General features: G+C 43.7%; 1 protein-coding gene and 1 pseudogene across 2 annotated transcripts in view; one reads left to right on the plus strand and one right to left on the minus strand.

Moving 5' to 3' along the window:
- Window positions 1-20,541, plus strand: part of LOC122421276 — an 84,432-nt pseudogene that overhangs the window by 53,241 nt on the left and 10,650 nt on the right.
- LOC122420348 (galectin-10-like) overlaps window positions 14,253-20,541 on the minus strand; it is a 37,823-nt gene continuing 31,534 nt past the window's right edge. The window contains exons 1-4 of one of the 2 annotated variants that reach the window (XM_043435429.1): window positions 16,129-16,176; window positions 15,681-15,760; window positions 15,045-15,252; window positions 14,253-14,477 (exon numbers count right to left, since the gene is read on the minus strand). In XM_043435429.1, the coding sequence (XP_043291364.1) occupies window positions 14,364-14,477; window positions 15,045-15,252; window positions 15,681-15,760; window positions 16,129-16,140 (414 nt within the window). In that variant the 5' untranslated portion in view covers window positions 16,141-16,176 and the 3' untranslated portion in view covers window positions 14,253-14,363. Of the gene's footprint in view, window positions 14,478-15,044; window positions 15,253-15,680; window positions 15,761-16,128; window positions 16,177-20,541 lie in introns of those variants that run through there. The other variant, XM_043435430.1, reaches the window with a different exon arrangement.

Consider the following 20,541-nt stretch of genomic DNA (forward strand, 5'->3'; position numbering starts at 1 on the left):
TGGCTGGTACCAGCCTCAAGTAACCTGGGGCTCCTGAGCCAGCTGCCCCAGAATCCGGCCCAGTACAACAGAAGGACAACACCAGCTCTGGGGCCCTGGCCCCTCAGCCATTCATACCAGAACCTGGCTCTGCCCACCGACGGGCCAGCACTGACACCAGGACCCTCGGGACGCCCCGGCCAACAGCCTTGCGCCCCAGCCCCACCCACCAGTAGGCCAGCCAGGACAGGGACTCCCTGGGCCATACAGTTCAGCTTCTTTGTGCTTCCTCTCAAAGCAACGACAACAAAGCCTAACTCAAAGACCAGGTCAGAAGGGATCCGAGGCTTGTCTCACACCCCCGTGCTTGGCACCCTTCAATTAACTTTTACTTGGCTGCAAACACACACTGAAGCAGAGAAAAAAGATTATGTTTCAGTAGATATTAAATCCTAGTTTTGAGATCTGTATTTACTGCCTAAGACTCACCTCCAAAGATACCTCCTCATTGTGTAAAGTTTAACTGAATTATTGAAGGACACTTTTAAGTTTATTTCTGAAGCTGATCACAGCAGTCTATCTTTGGATGAAGATCAGACGCCCTAAGAACTTCAACCAGGAGACTGTGTATACTTGAGAAGGCATCACTTAAAGGACTGTCTGAAACCTAGATAAAAGGGCCTTCATCAGGTACTCTTAAAAAGCGCATCTGCAACAAAACTGAAGGGAACTGACTGTTGAGTTTATTTCCCACTTAGGAAAGGGCTCTGTGTTGGACTGGCCTATAGAAAGCCCTGCTGATGCCCAAAGACACCCACATTAGGACAAGCCCACAGCAGTGACAGGTGGAGAATCGGAGCCAGGCTTGTGAGACACATCCGGTTCATGTGACTGAACCATTCACAAGCTGTTTGTCTTCCTACAACACTGAAAATTATTTTTTTTACTTCCAACCATACTGTTACCCCCAATATTTAACACGGAAAGAAAACTGTCCAGTGAAGTTGTAACGGAGTGTAGCTACTCGTAACATATCACTGCCTGTTTTAAGTCTATGCTAAAAGCAACATATTAATACAATGTTTCTGTAACACACTGGTATAATTGATAAAATGTACAGGCCTATAAAATGTTTCCTCATTAAAATGCCTCTGAGTTTGTTCACTATGTATGATCCGTTTTCTCCCAATGTGAATAGCTAGGCAAAAAAATATATATAAACAAAAAGTAGGCTTAGCACCACAGGACATGATGGACCAACCACCCTGGCACCAAGGGGCAAATATTTTGACCTAGCAAAAGATCTGTAATCAAAACAGGAGATGACAGAAGAACTGTTCATATATTGAGGTATGAGGAAGTCATTCTGGCTTATACACTGTACATCTGCTTTAACCATTAAGGAAAAAATATATTTAGAAATCAAAACAGAGCTGGATAGCCCTTGTGGACATGGTTTCAGACAAATGCCTGTATTACTGTGAACTTGAATTTTCTGAAGTGTATCAGAATCAAGGATACCACCATCAATTCTCAAAACAATATCTGCCAGCAGCTGCCAACTACAGCATTATAGTCTCAAGGTAACAAGGAAATCTTTCTCTTACTTAAGAATAGTAGTAACAGAACTCCCCTGGTGGCTCAGTGGGAATCCGCCTGCCAATGTAAGGGACTCGGGTGCGATTCCTGGTCCTGGAAGATTCCACATGCCATGGGGCAACTAAGCCTGGGTGCCACAACTACTGAGCCTGTGCTCCACAGCCCATGCTCTGCAACAAGAGAGCAGCCCCCGCTCACTGCAACCAGAGAAAGCCCAAGAGCCACAGTGAAGACCCAGCACAGCCAAAAATAAATAAAATAAAAAAAACAGTAGTAACAAATGAGAGAGCTTAAGCTACAGCCTCTAAGAATAAAACACTAGATTTTTTTTTATCATGAATAGTACTAAACAATTGCTTTAGATTTTAGCAGAAAAAGGACATGTATGTGCAGTGGCCATACGTGTTTTATATGTTAATGGCCAGATTACAAAGTTAGACCTACTTAGATAAAATTAAACAACTGCCTATCAGGCTAAAACAAGTCTCCCCAGAAGTGCCCAGGCCAGCCTGTTCTTCAGGATTATTCTCCTTCTTTCCTCAGGGAATGAGATCTGCTTTCCAAAACTTACTAAATTTCTAGTCATCACTCTTGCACTTACTCGTAATTGGGTCTGTTGTCCTGAAAGGGTGGACCCAGGGACTAAAAACCTTAAATCATGAAAGACTCAGATCCAGTATTTGGAACATGGAAGATCCCAAAGCAGGGTCAGTTCCCCATATTGAGGCAGGACAATGATCTGTTTCAGCAAGAATTAGCTAGAGCAACTGTCGTCTTGTTTCCTCAAAGATTTCGGGGAAGTTAAAACCAAGAGTGGGGACTGAAACCGAATTTCTCTAAAACCAAGTCTCCTTACCAAGTTTCTGATTAATCTCTCTATTCAAAACTTCTTTCTTGTCCCCTTGGACCGCAATCCTGTGCTAACTGAACACTACTCCACCAGGGTCAGATGGCTGTAACTGCTGTTTTCGATAACATCATTAATGTACTAACATTGCTGTTACAGATATCATTATTAATGTACAAATGCAGGTTGTTTCTCCAGAGCAAAATGAGCTAAGACACTCCAGAGCTACGGACCACATGGCCAGAGAATCATAACCAGACACATCCTGATTCCTGAAATTACATTCAGGAATGTCATGATGCTTAATCCCCGTCTCTGCATTCTTCCCCTTTATAAGACCCCCTAACTCAAAAACCAGGTTGGAGTGAATCTAAGGGCTCGTCTCCCACTCCCTGCCTGGATGCCCTGCGTAAACCCTTACTTTACTACAAACACCCCCCCAACAGAGTCTGTCTTTCTTGGCCATAGGTAGACGAGCCCTTACCGATAGAACGCTCCTGGAAACTTAACAAAACCGGTACAAGGCAGAAAAGTGTTATCGATTAAAAGAGGCTAAATATCAATAACTTCAGATATGCAGATAACACCATCCTAAAGGCAGAAAGCAAAGAGGAACTAAAGAGCCTCTTGATGAAGGTGAGAGAGGAGAGTAAAAAAGCTGGCTTAAAACTCCACATTCAAAAAACTAAGATCATGGCATTGAATCCCAACACTTCATGGCAAATAGATGGAGAAACAATGGAAACAGTGACAGACTTTATTTTCCTGGACTCCAAAATCACTGCAAATGGTGACTGCAGCCATGAAATTAAGACACTTGCTCCTTGGTAGAATAGCTATGATAAACCTAGAAAGCATATTAAAAAGAAGAAACATCACTTTGCTAACAAAGGTCCATCCAGTCAAAGATATGGTTTTTCCAGTAGTCATGTATGGATGCGAGAGTTGGATCATAAAGAAAAAGGAAAGATAGCACTAAGTCATGTCTGACTCTTGTGATCCCATTAACTGTAGCCTGCTAGGCTCCTCTGTCCATGGAATTCTCCAAGCAAGAACACTGGAGTAGGTTGCCATTTCCTTCTCCAGGGGAGCTTCCCAACCTGGGAATTGAACCCAGGTCTCCCACATTGTGGGCAGATGCTTTCCTGAAAGCCAAGTGCCAAAAAATTGATGCTTTTGAATTGTGGTACTGGAGATGGTTAGATGGCATCACCGACTCAACGGACATGAATTTGGGTAAACTCCGGGAGTTGGTGATGGACAGGGAGGCCTGGCATGCTACAGTTCACCGGGTCACAAAGAATTGGACATGACTGAGTGACTGAACTGAACTGAACTGGAGAAGACTCTTAAGAGTCCCTTGAACTGCAAGGAGATCAAACCAGTCAATCCTAAAGGAAATCAATCCTGAATATTCATTGGAAGGACTGATGCTGAAGCTCCAATACTTTGGTCACCTGATGCAAAGAGCCAACTCTTTGGAAAAGACCCTAATGCTGGGAAAGACTGAGGGTAAGAGAAGGGGACCAACAGAGGATGAGATGGTTGGATGGCATCATCGACTCAATGGACAAGAGTTAGAGTCAACTTCAGGAGATGGTGAAGGACAGCGAAGCCTGCAATGCCACTATGGGGTTTCGAACAGTCGGACGTGACTGAGCAAGTGAACAACAACAAAAAGAGGCTAAGGGACACAGCAGCCCAATGGAATGCACAGAATCTGAACGGATCCTGAGCTTAAAATTTGCTATAAAGGACATGTGTTTGGACAATTTGGGGAAACTTAAATGTGAGTTATATAGTAGTTGCCAATTCTTAAGCAGGAGCAGAGCTGAACATCTAGCAATCTTGTGGAAGGTATAAAAATTGGAGCTTAGTGTTTGCCAAAGGGAGATTTGATAAGCACCTTAGGCTAAAGTTACCTAGGAGATTAAGTGTATCATTATAATCACCTCTCAAAGCAGGTAAGACTGAATCTAATCAGCTCTGTTTTTGTTTGGATCAAAGAATGTATCCTCGCTCTTGTTCAGTCGCTCAGTCCTGTCTGACTCTTTGCGACCCCATGGACTGCAGCACGCCAGGCTTCCCTGTCCCTCACCATCTCCCAGAGCTTGCTCAAACTCATGTCCATTGAGTTGATGATCCATCCAACCATCTCATCCTCTGTCGGTCCCCTTTTCCTCCTGCCTTCAGTCTTTCTCACCATCAGGGTCTTTTCCAATGAGTCGGCTCTTTGCATCACGTGACCAAAGTATTGGAGCTTCAGCTTCAGCATCAGTCCTTCCAATGAACATTCAGGATTGATTTCCTTTAAGATTGACTGGTTTGATCTCCTTGCCTGGAAAAGTTAATCCACTTAGAAAAGTTAATCCACGTGTGTTAATTGATAACACAATTTAAAGCTTTAAGAATGCTTGCATCTGAAATGTTGTGAAGTAATTAGCCTCCAACTAATAAAAAAATTTAAAAAAAAAAAAAAAAAGAATGCTTGCATCTAAAAAATATATAAATATAGAAACACTCCCTTCATTAAAAATTTAGCAAACATACCAGGAGATCATTTCATACAAGTCTACTTACACAAATTAAATTTGTAAAATCTAACTGCATTAAATGACTCAAAGCTCTGAAACCAGCATTCCGTGATTATTTTATTTACTAGAGAAGACAACACTTTCACAGTTTCAGGATCAGTTCAGTTCAGCTGCTCAGTCATGTCCGACTCTTTGTGACCCCATGGACTGCAGCATGCCAGGCCTCCCTGTCTATCACCAACTCCTGGAGTCCACCCAAACCCATGTCCATTGAGTCGGTGATGCCATCCAACCATCTCATCCTCTGTCGTCCCCTTTTCCTCCTGCCCCCAATCTTTCCCAGCATCAGAGTCTTTCCAAACGAATCAGCTCTTTGTATCAGGTGGCCAAAATACTGGAGTTTCAGCTTCAACATCAGTCCTTCCAACGAACACCCAGGACTGATCTCCTTTAGGATGGACTGGTTGGATCTCCTTGCAGTCCAAGGGACTCTCAAGAGTCTTCTCCAACACCACACTTCAAAAGCATCAATTCTTCGGCACTCAGCTTTCTTTACAGTCCAACTCTCACATCCATACATGACTACTGGAAAAACCATAGCCTTGACCAGATGGACCTTTGTTGGCAAAATAATGTCTCTGCTTTTTAATATGCTGTCTAGGCTGGTCATAACTTTCCTTCCAAGGAGTAAGTGTCTTTTAATTTCACGGCTGCAATCACCATCTGCAGTGATTTTTGGAGCCCAGAAAAATAAAGTCAGCCACTGTTTCCACTGTTTCCCCATCTATCTGCCATGAAGTGATGGGACCAGATGCCATGATCTTAGTTTTCTGAATGTTGAGCTTTAAGCCAACTTTTTCACTCTCTTCTTTCACTTTCAGGAGGCTCTTTAGTTCTTCTTCACTTTCTGTCATAAGGGTGGTGTCATCTGCACATCTGAGATTATTGATATTTCTCCCTGCAACCTTGATTTCAGCTTGTGCTTCTTCCAGCCCAGCGTTTCTCATGATGTACTCTGCATATAAGTTAAATAAACAGGGTGACAATATACAGCCTTGACGTACTCCTTTTCCTATTTGGAACCAGTTTGTTGTTCCATGTCCAGTTCTAACTGTTGCTTCCTGACCTGCATAACAGGTTTCTCAAGAGGCAGGTCAGGTGGTCTAGTATTCCCATCTCGTTCAGAATTTTCCACAGTTTATTGTGATCCACTCAGTCAAAGGCTTTGGCATAGTCAATAAAGCAGAAATAGATATTTTTCTGTAACTCTCTCACTTTTTTGATGATCCAGCGGATGTTGGCAATTTGATCTCTGGTTCCTCTGCCTTTTCTAAAACCAGCTTGAACATTGGGAAGTTCACAGTTCATGTATTGCTGAAACCTGGCTCGGAGAATTTTAAGCATTACTTTACTAGCGTGTGAGATGAGTGTAATTGTGCGGTACTTTGAGCATTCTTTGGCATTGCCTTTCTTAGGGAATGGAATGAAAACTGACCTTTTCCAGTCCTGCGGCCACTGCTGAGTTTCCCAAATTTGCTGGCATGTTGTGTGCAGCACTTTCACAGCGACATCTTTCAGGATTTGAAATAGCTCAAGTTTCAGGATAAGAGTTAACATTAATTGGGTACTTTCTTTGTGCCACATACAATTTTAAGGTATTTCATATATTTCCTTTAATCTTCATAGAAACTGTGTACTACCGGTCTACTGTTGTTTAGGCTTTATAGATGGAGACCTTAAAGCAGCAGTCTCCAACCTTTTTGGCACCAGGGTGCAGTTTTGTGAAAGACCATTTTTCTACAGATGGTGGGCGAGGAGGAGTGGGATGGTTTGGGTTGATTCAAGCACATTACATTTATTATGCTGTCACTGATTTGACAAGGGGTGGAGCTCAGGTGGTAATGTGAGAGACAGGGATTGGCTGTGGCCTGGTACCAGTCCTTGGCCTGAGGGTGGAGGACCCCTGCCTTAAAGAACAGAAAACTTAAGTAACTTGTTGTTACTCGTGTTATTCATGTTATTCACATCAAGTGGCAAAATTAGATTTGCACCCAGCCAGTCTGAACCCAAATTTCCCTGTCTTAAATGCAATGGTATTAAGCACAGGCTCTAGGGAGTGAGCCCATTAAGCATGGGCTTCCCTGGTGGTTCAGTGGTGAAGAATCCACCGGCCAATGCAGGAGACTCAGGTCGGATCCCTGGGTCAGGAAGATCCCCTGGAGAGGGAAATAGCAACCCACTCCAGTATTCTTGTCTGAGAAATCCCACTGACAGAGGTCTGGCGGGCTACAGTCCTTGGGGTCACAAAGAGTCAGACATGACTGAGGACTAAACAAAAAACACAGCTAGGGAGTGAGGGCCTCAATAGTTGTGGCTTGCAGGCTTAGTTGCTCCATGGCAAGTGAGATCTTAGTTCCTGAACCAGGGATTGAACCTGTGCCCCCTGCATTGGCAGATGGATTCTTAACCTCTGACTATGAGGGAAGTCCCTCTCACGCTTTCTACTCCTACCATGCTATATACCATGCCAAGTTCTTTCTACCCCTACCATGCTATGTTCTTTAGGTCTGTCATGCTGATTACACTTTTGCACAAACTGCTTTTCCACCTTCTATCCTAGCTAACTCTTACTCTTGTCTCAGAGCCTAAACAATCTCCTTCAGGAAAATCTTTCTTGACCTCCCTGGCCAGGTCACCCCATCCTAGAATTAGCCCTCAAAGCCCTGTACCTACCCTTTGTAACAACCATCACATTTGATTTTTTTATGAGGGGCTGCTGAGCAAACATTTCCATATCTAGAACAGGAAAGCAGTGATTCTACCTGTTTTCCCCCATTCTCTAATGAAAAATTTCCAACAAGCACCAAAAGAAAAAGGTTAACCTAAAACAATAAAACAGCCAGTTATTTTACCTGCCAAACAGATTTATTCAGAAGCACCAAAGGAAGTGCGATCCAAGACATGCAGCTATGGTGAACCACATGCAAGCCCATAAAGAAAAGGAGAGGAGGGGACTTCCTTGGTGGTCCAGTGGCTGAAATTCCGTGCTCCCAAACTAAAAGTTCGAGTGCTGCAAGTAAAAGGCCCTGCATGTCACAACTAAAGACCCCACATGGCATAACAAAGATGGAACATCCCGCCTGCTGCAACGAAGACCTGGCATGACCAAGTAAGTAATTTAAAAAAAAAAAAAGAAAGAAAGAAAGAGACCTTACCTGGAGGTCCAGTGGTTAACACTCTGAGCTTCCAATGCAGGGGGAATGGGTTCGATCCTTGATCAGGAAACTAAGGTCCCACATGCCATATGGCATGACAAAAAGAAAATTTTTTTTAAAGAAAAAGGAAAGGATACTCTTATTGAGGAAAAGGGAAAGTTTCGAGGAGCTGGTATAAACAAAAAGTCCATTGGAGGAAACTGAGAGTTTAAAGTACAGTGTATTTTCATTGGCTGAGCTGTTTCTAGGCAGAGAGAAAATCTTTCTTCCTCCTGCTGGGGGTCGTAAAGTAAGGTCACTTTTGCCAGAGAGGTGAAGTACATCTCTCCCCACTGGGATCTATGAGGACAGCCGGTGGCGCATGCGTAAGAGCTCCGTCTTCTGGCCGTGCAACTTTTTTAGTGAGGTTTTTCTTTTATTAATCCTCACAAGAAAGAAAAATATAAATAATGCCTATGTACCTACTCTCCCACTTAAATTATGAATATTCTTGTTTCATTGTTCCTCCCACTTACTTGGGGGGGCGGAATTTTAAAATAAATCTCAGTCATACTATCATTTTTCATATAAACACTCCAGAATTTATCTCTAACAGATAAGGACTTTGAAAACATAATCACAACTACCATTACAATGTTCCGGAAAACTCCCTTGATATCATCTGATGCACAGATTACATCTGAATTCTCCAACAGAATCTGAAGTGTACTTTTTCAATCTAGGGAAGATATCTTTCAAAGGCAATGGTGAAACCTTGACTTTTTCAGAAAACGTCATCAGTAACAAACCCCTTCTAGAGAAATGTTAAAGTACATCCTTCAGGCAGAAGGGAAAGGACACCAGTTGGAAATCTGGAGTTACACAAAAGAATGAAGAGCAATGGAAATGGCTGTTACATCGGTAAATATAATTGTTAAACAGAAATTATAACAATGCATTGCAGAGCTTACAACATGTAAAAATAAAGTGACAAACAGAGAGAGCACTGGGAAGTTGCTGCATAACACAGGGAACTCAGCTCGGAGCTCTGTGATGACCTAGAGGCATGGGATGGGCTGGGGGAGAGGCTGAGGGAGGGAGGGGGGTTCTATGTATACTTGGGACTGATTCACGTTGTACAGCAGAAACCAACACAACATTGTAAAGCAATTAACCTCCAATTAAAAAGAAAAAACAGAAATAAAACACATGAGAATTACAGCATATGTTAGAGGAGAGAAGTGAAAATATGCTATTGTAAAGTTATACTGCTTATAAAGTGGTATATCATTTGAGACAGATTGTATAAGTTAAACACGTACACTAAAAATCCTGAAGAACCACTAAAATAACAAAATGAAGATTTTTAGCTCAACAGCCAACAAAGAAGATGAAACAATAATAAAACTTGATTAATGTAAAAGATGGCAGAGAAAAGGGGAAGGTGGGAATAATAGCTGAGATGAACAGAAAACAAGTAGCAATATGTTAGACTCAATATTTAACCATATCAATAACCTAATTAAAAGCAGATTTAAATTAAACGATTTCCCACCATAATCTGACTAAAGCCACATGATACCCACATGAGTGCAATAAATCTGCAAAACTGGGAGAGATAATAAATCATTGCTTTAAACCAATATATTTTCAGGAGATTTATTATTCTGCAGTGATTAACTGGAACATCAAAACCAGAATCTGATCACTACATCCATGTGTATAACTGTGCTTGTTCTAACAATAAATTTTGTCCTCCTCAGTCTAAAACGCTGACGACTCATTTCCAAACATAAAGACCTAGGTTTCTGACCACATAAATTGGAAAAAAATTTGCAATTCTTTGGATGCAAGAAAAAAAGAGATTCCTTAAAGTCAGTTTTCTATGGTTCTCTAACTCTTGTCTTTAATTAAAAATTTCAAGTGCTGACTTGGTCATTTTCTCTCTTCAATTTCTCCCGTGCATTTTGCACAAAGCCAGGCAGGGGCTTGATATACAATAAATATCCTTAGAACAAACAACCAGCTACAGCTTTGTGTGGGGACCCACAAGGGACACACAAACCACTCCTCTCCCAGCTCCTCCCTCGTGGAAGGCCGGCCTTCCTGGGGATGCTGTCATGCTTGTTCCTGGAGACCTGCTTCATCTGCTCACCCTGCCTGGGCTGGCAGGATGCCCTGGTCCTTGGCCCCAGATTCAAGTTGAGCAGCAATCACTGGCCTGGGCCTGCATTTTCTGGACGTTCTACGTCCCTTGATAAAGAGCCAAAGCCCTGACCCCTTCTCCCAGACCCCGAGACCTACCACCAGTCCTGCCCCTGCAGTGTGTTACCCTGATGCTGTTTACACGTTTGAACGTCACTCATGCATGAAATGACCGTCCCCACACACACTCCAGTGTTCTCACTCCTCCTTCACATCCACACCCATGGGTTATAACATACCCACCTGAAAGAGATGGCAAGTTTCCCTTTGACCGTCAATGAGGATCCGACAGTCAAGGACACACGCTGCGTGTAAGGGACTTGCCGGGGAGACGAGAGTGGGTGAGGGGCAAGGCCAGGCGTGGGCTCCTGCCCTACATCAGTTCCCAGGGGTGCAGCAGGTTAGACATCAAAGGGCAGACGCTTGCTGTCTGCAGTCGCTAAGTTCTATCTGACTCTGTGACCCCACGACTGCAGCACGCTAGGCTCCCCCGTTCTCCACTATTTCCTGGTGTTTTCTCAGATTCATGTCCACTGAGTCACTGCTGCTATCTAACCAGCTCACCCTCTGCTGCCCTCTTCTCCTGTTGCCTTTAGTCTTTCCCAGCATCAGGGTCTTTTCCACTGAGTTGTCTCCTCACATCAGACTAAGAGCACAGATTCAGAAGTCAGCTTCCTGGATTCAGTCCTGATTTGGCTCCTTCCTAACAGTGAGATCTTAAGATTCATTAAACTCCCCCGGTCTCAGTTTCCTTGGAACAAGGAGGATTATCAGAAATTCCTACTTCCTAGGATGTGCTCAGAACAGATAAGCTAGTATATGTAAACCTTTAGCCTAATCACTGGCACATGCAGGGGGAAAACCTGTCAGAAAGGGAGCACCTTTTCTGAAATACCATTCTTGTATTATTTTCTAACATCTTAAACTCTAAAAACAAGACCTGAGGATGTAAAAATGTAGAAATGAAAAAAACTCACTCCAGGGCTTCCCTGGTAAAGAGTCTGCCTGCCAATGCAGGGGACACAGGTTTGAACCCTGGTCTGGGAAGATCCCACATGCCACAGGACAGCTAAGCCTGTGCCCCACATCTATTGAGCCTGTGCCCCAGGGCTCGGGAACCTCAACAAGAGAAACCACTGCAATGAGAAGCTCTCGCACCAGAACTAGAGAGCAGCCCTGCTCCCCGCAATGGGAAAAAGCCCGCAAGCAGCAGCAAAGACCCAGTGCAGCTATAAATAAATAAATCTTGAAAAAAAAAAGTCATTGATTAGAAAAAATTTACTCCAGTGAAAACTATTTATTGAAAGAGAGAAGGAAATAATGGGAAAGGAAAGCCCTATGTGTGGGATGCATATGCATCAAAATTACCAAGGGGAATGCATGTCATTTCAAGAACGTATACAGCACTGTTGAGAATCCAGTCAGTGCTTGTCCAAAGGGTGAAGGACAGGGAAGTAATTGACAGAATCTACAAGTTATTGACTGATATCTATTGTAAACTCTGGACTGAGGGGGAATTTATTCCTTCCAGCTTCAGGTGACTTGATTCTCTGCAACCAAGTCACCCAGTGGCTTTCCCTTGCTCAAGGGTTAACTATATACACATATGTAGGATTTGGTTCTATCCAGGGTTTCAGGCATCCACTGTTGGCTTGGAACATAACCCCTGTTTCTAAGGGGCCACTACTGTATATTTTTTTGAGTTGGGGATCTTCATTTCCTTTGAGGAGTATCCAGGAGTACAACTGCTGGATCATATGACAATTACATTTTTAAGTTTTAGAGAAATCGCCAAACTGTTTCCCACGATGGTTGCACCAAATTTCTCTCAACTCTCACTCCACTCGTTTGCGTGGTTTCTAAGGAGACGTTCGACATAATTCTTACTTTCGCTCCTATGTGGGCAGGTGCTGTTTCCCTCTGGCTTCTTTGTGTCTGTGGTTTTGGTGTTTGGCATAAACTTGGGAAATTCTCAGACATTATTACTTCAAGTATTTCTTCTGTTCCTTTCTCTTTTCTGCATCTAGTACTCCCATTAAGCACATGCTACACTTTCTGTACCTGTCTCAGAAGTTTTTTGATATTGTATATTTTTCCAGTCTTTTTTCTTTTTTTCAGTTTTGGAAGTTTCTATTGACATATCCTCAACCTCCGAGATTCTTTCCTAGCTATAGCTAATCTAGATAATGGGCTCGTCAAATGCACTCTTCACTTAGGTAAATACTTTAATCTGTAGAGCTTCTTTTTGACTCTCTCAGAATTTCCATCACTCTGCTTCTATTATCCATCTGTTCTTGTAGACTGTACTTTCTTCCTTAGAGCTCTTAGCATAACTTTGTATTCAGTTTTGAAACCAAGACGTGGGAATCCTCCAAACCTGTTCCTTGTCCAGACTATCTTGGCTGTTTGGTGACCCTTTCAGTGCCATACGAATTTTAGGATCTGTTTTCCTTTCTGCACACAAAGGCCACTGGCATTCTGACAGGGGGTGGACTGAATCTCTCAAACCGCACCAGGTAACAATATATGGAATTATTAACAGTATCAACAATATTGTCTTCCAACCCACAAACATGGAACGTCTTTTCATTTATTGAGGTTCCTCGTCTGTAATTTCCATCAATGGTGTTTTGTCATTTTCAATGTAGGAGTCTTGCACCTCCCTGGTTAGATTTCATCTTAAGCATTGTATTCTTTTTTACACGACTCTAAAAGAACTGGTTTCTTACTCTCCTTTACAGGTTGCTCATTGTCAAGGTATAGAAATAGGGAAGAAAGCTCAGAGGGCCCAAAGATGACAAAAGCAAGCAGCCTTCCTTTATATGTGGAGTGTATGGGAAACTCTAGGCACTCAGAAACTTAGGGAATCATTAGGTCCTATGTCTCTACAAGACCCGCAGACTGGAGGGGTCTGGAAGGATCTGGGTGCAGCCTCCTACGTCACACTTCATAACCCCTGCAAGCTGCCAGGTGTTCCTAAGCGAGGGGAGACAGAAACCAGGAAAGCCATTCACCATGGTTTATGCTTTATCTGCCTGAACATCTAACATTCAGCTCCTGAGTTCCAAACACCCCACCGGGCTGACTTTATCCTTGACTTCTCAGTATCAAGTTCCTTGTGCCAACAACCCCATTCTCTAGTCCTCTCAGCATCACGTAGGGTTCATAGGGAATGTCTGGCACGTATGCAAGCATGTTACAGAAAGGGGCTGTAACGGTTAATCGTCTGTGTCATCCTGACGCGCTGCTGGGTGGTCAGGTCTTGGGTTACACATTGTTTTCAGTGTATCTGTGACAGTGTTCCTGGAGGAGATTAACAGCTGAATCCACAGACTGGGTAAAGCAGACTGCCCTCCCTAAGGTGGACGGGCTTCTTCCCATCATCGGAAGACCTGAACAGAACAAAAAAGCTCACCAGCCTAGAGAAGGGAGGATTTCTCCTGCCTTCACAATGGAACTGAAACAATGGCTCTTCCTGGGTCTCAGGCCGCCAGACTCAGAACTGAACTACATCATTGAAGATCTTGAGAGCTGTCAGTCTCCATAATCATATAAACGAATTCCTGTGTGTACATGTGTACACAAATACAGGGACCAATAAATATTTGTGGAATGAAAAAACAAGTCAAAAGAGGCTCACATATAAAGTCGTATCCCTTCTTTAAACAGCCCCACACCTGACCATCTTCTTCATGACATTCTGAGACACTCTCGCTCTGTCTCTATTTCAGGGACAGCCCTTGACATTTTGGCCAACTGGGCCCTTCCCAAACCACACTCCCCATTCCACACCTGGGACGACGTACTCTTTGTGCCAAACCTGCCCTTGATGTCTTCCCTACGAGCAAGAGCCAAGTCCTGGTTCATGTCCGGACTATTTTATTAGCACTGGCATAAGTGTGAGGGCAGGGGGCATTCCCGGCATCTTCTGGGAGTGGCAGTGATCCTGAACATTACAGAAGAGTGTAAAAGGGTGGATATCTTCACTGGAAGATCTTCTGCCCCTTACAACGTCTCCACTGAAGTCAGCACAACATGTCCCCTCACCTTCAGCATTTTCACAGACTGTAGAGGCAGGCAGTGGGCAAAGATGAGGACGGACTTGTTATTCACAAACACCTAAGGAAGGAGATATATTGCTTGTGAGCTCAGAGCAATTAGGCCTCCTCTTTCCCTTTCCTCTTTCCATTGCCTGCTGTACAAATTCTTTACTCTGTGAAAGTAAAGCAGAAATTCTCCTCCAGGACATCCTGCCAGGACACTGCTGTAGCAGTCATGCTCCACGTCCACTTCCTCGCCTCCAGAGCTGGCATCCCTGCTTCACCCTGAGGGCAGGGGGCCTGCACGTCTCCCTCCACACCTCCCTCCCTGCCTGTCCGACACAGCAAGAGCGGTGTGGAGTTCACTCAGAAGCTCGCCGGTACAGCACACACGCTGCTCGAGATACTGAGTGTAGATGCCCGTGCTATTCAGGGACACGGTGCTCAGCCACTCTGTCGTAAACCTGAAGCTGACACGGTAAGGTAAATCAACGATACTCCAATTTTAAAAAGCACATGTGTTAAAAGTACAAAACAAAAAGAAAACTGGTCTGTTGCAATCACATCAGAGTTGGACTCTCCATGTGTTTCTCCACAGCAGGCCCAACACAGCCATGGCGCTCCACACCCTGGAGGGCCCACACACCTGGTATCCATTGTCCAGCACCAAGAATCGCAGCTCAAATGGCTGGTCTTTCATGAAATGGTCAGAAGACACTCTCTGTTCCTCCTGCCATTCCCCTTCCTGGAAACTCTTCATCACCACCATGCTGTTGTAGAGTGGGAAATGGAATGCAATGCAGCGGCCTTCCCCAACATCCATGCAGAATTCCACCACAAGCTCTGGTTTCCCCCTGCAAAGACAAGAGGATGGCTCCTGCAGGCAGGCATTTACTGCAGAAAACAACTTCCTCAGGAACAACCACAGTCTTTTCTCTCTCTCTCTCCCTCCCTCCCTCCTCCCCCTTCCCCCCCTCCCCCCCCCCGCCCTCTTTCTCAAAATAATTATACCTTTCTCACTTTGCCATTTCTCTCTTTCCTTTTCCTCCCCTGCCTTGCCCAATCCCCCCTCCCCCCGCCACCACACACAAACATACACACACACACACACAGAGGAAGGAAATCCAGCCTGGAGGGTAATCTCACAATTTTGCATGTGACATCTCAGCTTATTCTGATGATTAAAGAAGATCAAGTTGTTTCCAAAGAGTGTCCCCAAGGCATGCAAACAGTCTCCCCTTGTGCTTCACCCTCCATCAGACATAAACTGGCCTCTACTCACCCACAAAGAAACTGAAAATTTCCCTTGATCTTCACCATGTAACCCACAGACAGGCAAACAGACTGGTAGTAGGGGATCGGCTATGGAAGAGATGGACCATCAGTGAATGAAGAGCCAGTGTTCTCTCTCCCACCTCACAGCCCAAGCAGAATCAGGACACAAAACATGATCTCCTCCCGCAGCTAACAGACATTAGTATACCTCCAACAAGGAGACATTAATTCATGTCCAGACATGCACTCAGAGGCATAGATATAGTATGTACAAACACTTCCAAACCCAGAGAAACAATATGCAAAAGGACATACAAAAATGCAAACCCAGTGATTCCCACTCACACACACACACTCTTTCCCATTCTCTGCCAGCATTCATGCAATGATTTGTGTCAAGGTGACCTGGCACAAGCAGCAGAACTAATCAGATTCCTTCCTCCCATCCTTCATACCAAGGAGTCCATAGTCTCCAGCTGGGCCTTTCTTCCCTGTTGAAACTGTGTGTGTGAGTCTGTCTGGAGAAGGTGCCCTATAAATGCAGTTAGGAGGTGAGTCACCCCTGAGCCTTTCACTCAGGCTATAGAGCCCTGCCCTCTATTCTGCAATTCATGACATCAAAAGTGTATTCAGTCCACACTATCCAAAGTCCGCTGTGATAAGAAGTGGATTCTAACTGTACTAGAGATGCTGATAAGCTTAGTCTAAGTGCAATTCCTTGTGTCTACTGATAAGCAACAGTGATACAACTGTAACAGAGAGCTCCCTGGCGACCCTTCCTCATAAAAGCGGTGCCCATCCCATGCGGTATGCAACTGACTTTTTCTCTGACATCGACTCTACTCCAGAACCTTTGCTGGCCATTTCCCTATCCACCCTAGACTTGGGAGAGACACACCACCTGGATGAGAGCGCCAGCTCTGCCACTGTGAGGCCTTATTAAAACTGTAACCTCTGCTAGACCCGGTCTTCCTACACACAGAATACCTGATGACCACAATCCCAAATCAGAGGGTTGTTAGTAAAGCAATCAGAGGGATCCAACCATCTAGCCGTTCATTTGATGACTGCTTATTGAATGATGAACCGGCAGCAGGCTTTGTACTATCTGCATAAGTGGGAAAAAACATATAAAAATCTTGCTCCATGGAGCTTATACTCCAGTCGGAAAAATATATGCAGTAACTTTCAAATTATAATACACAAGCAAAATATATAATGTGTTAGAAGGGAATAAGTGTCTTGAAAAAGATGTCGGTAATTAACAGAGGGCTTAATCTCAAATAGGCTGGTTAAGGTGGCCCTTGTTGAGGAGAAGAGATCTGACCAAAGGCTTAGAGGTCAAGAAGAGAGCCATGTGTATGCTGGGGAAGAACTTCTAGTTAGCGAGATCAGCCACCAACATGGACCACGATGTGAAAGGACAACATGAAGCTTCGAGGAACAAAAGGGTGACTCTGTGACTGGAGTAAAGGGGCAGAGAAGGAGGGCCGAGCTCAGGAGATGGAAAAGTAGATCACAGGCTTTTGCAGGACTCTTGCTTTAAGTGAGATGGGAGCCTGAGGCAGAGGAGGGATCTGTTCTCATTTGTGTTTTAAAAGGATCTCCTCTGCTGCTGTGTGGAAAATAGACTGTGTGTGGACCCGGACAAAATAAGACAGGCCATTCGCAAGGCCATTACAGTCATCCTGGAGAGCAGTGACAGGGACTTGGATGAGGCTTGTGGAAGGGAAGTTAGTAGAACTGTGGAGCTCAGTAAAGAGGTCCCCACCCACAGCAGTGAAGCCTGCAAGGCTTAGTTACAGCCCTGGACACGGCAGAGACCCGTGCAACCAGGCATCCCATTCACCCTCCCCACCCCCCACAGTGGTAGAGGCTGTGACTCAGGCAAGCTCAGGAGAGGAGCTCACCATCCCAGTGTCCCAGGCAGTGAAACCAATGAAACTGGCATCTGCAAGGCACCAAGGACCCTGGAGGCAGAAGCAGTGATAGTCAGGGCTTGGAGCCTTGCTCCTGACACAGGCAGTGGAAGGTGGAAAGTGCTAACCAAAGGCAAGGATGGTTCAACATCCAGATAGCAAGAAATGTGATACACCACATCAAAGAAAAATAAAATGATAAAAGCTATGTGATTATCTCAACAGACACATAAAAGCATTTATCAGTATTCAACATCCATTAGCGATCAAAAAACCTCAATATTGGATACAGAAGAAATGTATTTCAAAATAGTAAAGGTGACATATGACAAACTCCTAGCAAACATCATACATTCAAGGGTGGAAAGCTGAAAGCTATCCCCTTAAAATCAAGAACAAGACAAAGATGTCCACTCTGCCACTCCTATTCAACATAATATTGGAAGTCCTAGCCAGAGCAATTAGACGAGAAAAAGATAAAAAGATGTCCAAATTGGAAAGGAAAAAAGAAAACTGATGCTATTTTTGGATGTCATGATTTTATACACCAAAAAAGCAAATAACTCCACCAGAAATTATTAAAAATTATAAATGAACATAAGGCTTCCCTGGTGGCTCAGACAGTAAAGAATCCACCTGTAATGCAGGAGACCTGAGTTCCATCCCTGAGTTGGGAAGACCCCCTGGAGGAGGGCATGGCAACCCACTCCAGTATTCTTGCCTGGAGAATCCCCATGGACAGAGAAGCCTGGCAGGCTAGAGTCCATGGGGTCACAAAGAGCCGGACATGACTGAGTGACTAAGCACATAAATGAATAAAGTTGTAGGGTACAAAATCAATAGAGAAAAACATGTTGCATTTCTACATGCTAAAAATGAGCTAGCAGAAAGAGAAATTAAGAAAGCTATTGCACTTATAATCACAACAAAAAGAAGAAAATACACAGGGATAAATTTAACCAAGGAGGTGAAAGACCCATACACTGAAACCTATACAATGTTGAAAGAAATTGAAGACTCGAATGGAAAGATAGCCCATGTTCATGAACTGAATGAAATAAAATTGTTAAAATGTCCATATTACCTATACATCTTACATATTCCATGCAATCCCTATCAAAATCTCAAAGACACTTTTCACAAATAGAAAGTGCTAAAATTTATATGGAACCACAAAAGACCCCAATAGCCAAAGAAATCCTGAAAAAAAGAAACAAAGCTGAAAGTCATACTCTTGGGGTCTCAAACTATATTAAAAAGCCATGGTACCTGGCAGAAAAAACATGATAATCAAAACTGCACAGTACTGGCAAAAAAAAAGAAAAAAAAAGACAGAGAGAGATACATAACCAATGGAACAGAATTGAGACCCCAGAAAAAATCCACATATAAATGGATAACTGATTTATGACAAAAGAACAAAGAACAAACCATGGAGAAAGGACAGTCTCTTCAATAAATGCTATGAAATTTGGGCATACAAAAAAAAAGAAACTATTATCTCACGTCATATACAAAAATCAACTCAAAATTGATTAAAAGCTTGAATCTAAGACCTGAAACCATTAAACTCCAAGGAGAAAACATAGGCGGTATGCTCATTGACACCAGTCTTAACAGTATCTTTCTAGATATGTCACCTGATTGGAGGGGAACAAAAGCAAAAATAAACATCAAACTAAAAATCTCCTTCATGGTAAACGAAACCATCAAGGAAATGAAAAAATAACCTACCAAACAGGGGGATATGTGCAAATGATACATTTGATACAGGTTAATAGCCAAAGTATATAAAGAACTCATACAAATCAACAACAAGAAAATAAACAACCTGATTAAAAAGTGGACAGAAGCTGAATAGACAGTTTTTCATTTTCTGGAAGAAGACATCCAGATGGCCAATGGGCACATGAAAAGATTGTTTAACACCACAAATTATTAGGGAAATAGAAATAAAAATCACAGTTAGATGTCAACTCATGCCTGTCCGAATGGCTAGTAACAAAAAGGTAAAAAATGACAAGTGTTGGCAAGGATGTATAGAAAAGGGAACCCTCATACACTGTTGCTGGGAATGTAAATTGGTATAGCCACTATGGAAAAAATTGAGGACAGAACTAACATATGAACCAGCTATCCCACTTTAGAGTATGTATCCAAAGAAGACAAAAACACTAACTCATAAAGATAAATACTGCTGCTGCTGTTAAGTCACTTCAGTCGTGTCCGACTCTGTGCGACCCCACAGACGGCAGCCCACCAGGCTCCCCCGTCCCTGGGATTCTCCAGGCAAGAACACTGGAGTGGGTAGCCATTTCCTTCTCCAATGCATGAAAGTGAAAAGTGAAAGTGAAGTCGCTCAGTCGTGTCCGACTCTTAGAGACCCCAGGGACAGCAGCCTACCTGGCTCCTCCGTCCATGGGCTTCTCCAGGCAAGAGTACTGGAGGGAGTTGACATTGCCTTCTCCAAAGATAAATGCACCCCTATGTTTATCAAACCATTACTGACAATAGCAAGATATGGAAACAAAAAGTGCCCATCACTGGATGACTGGATAAAGAAGAGGTGATATATATATGCATGTGAAACACTTCAGTTCAGTTCAGTTGTTCAGTCGTGTCCGACTCTTTGCAACCCCATGAATGGCAGCATGCCAGGCCTCCCTGTCCGTCACCAACTCCCGGAGTCCAGCCAAACCCACGTCCATTATGTCGGTAATGCCATCCAACCATCTCATCCTCTGTCGTCCCCTTCTCCTCCTGCCCTCAATCTTTCCCAGCATCAGGGTCTTCTCAGATGAGTCAGCTCTTCGCATCAGGTGGCCAAAGTATTGGAGTTTCAGCTTCAGCATCAGTCCCTCCAATGAACACCCAGGACTGGTCTCCTTTAGGATGGACTGGTTGGATCTCCTTGCAGTCCAAGGGACTCTCAAGAGTATTCCCCAACAC

Source organism: Cervus canadensis, chromosome 18 (genome assembly GCF_019320065.1).
Source record: "Cervus canadensis isolate Bull #8, Minnesota chromosome 18, ASM1932006v1, whole genome shotgun sequence".
NCBI classification, from domain to species: domain Eukaryota; kingdom Metazoa; phylum Chordata; class Mammalia; order Artiodactyla; family Cervidae; genus Cervus; species Cervus canadensis.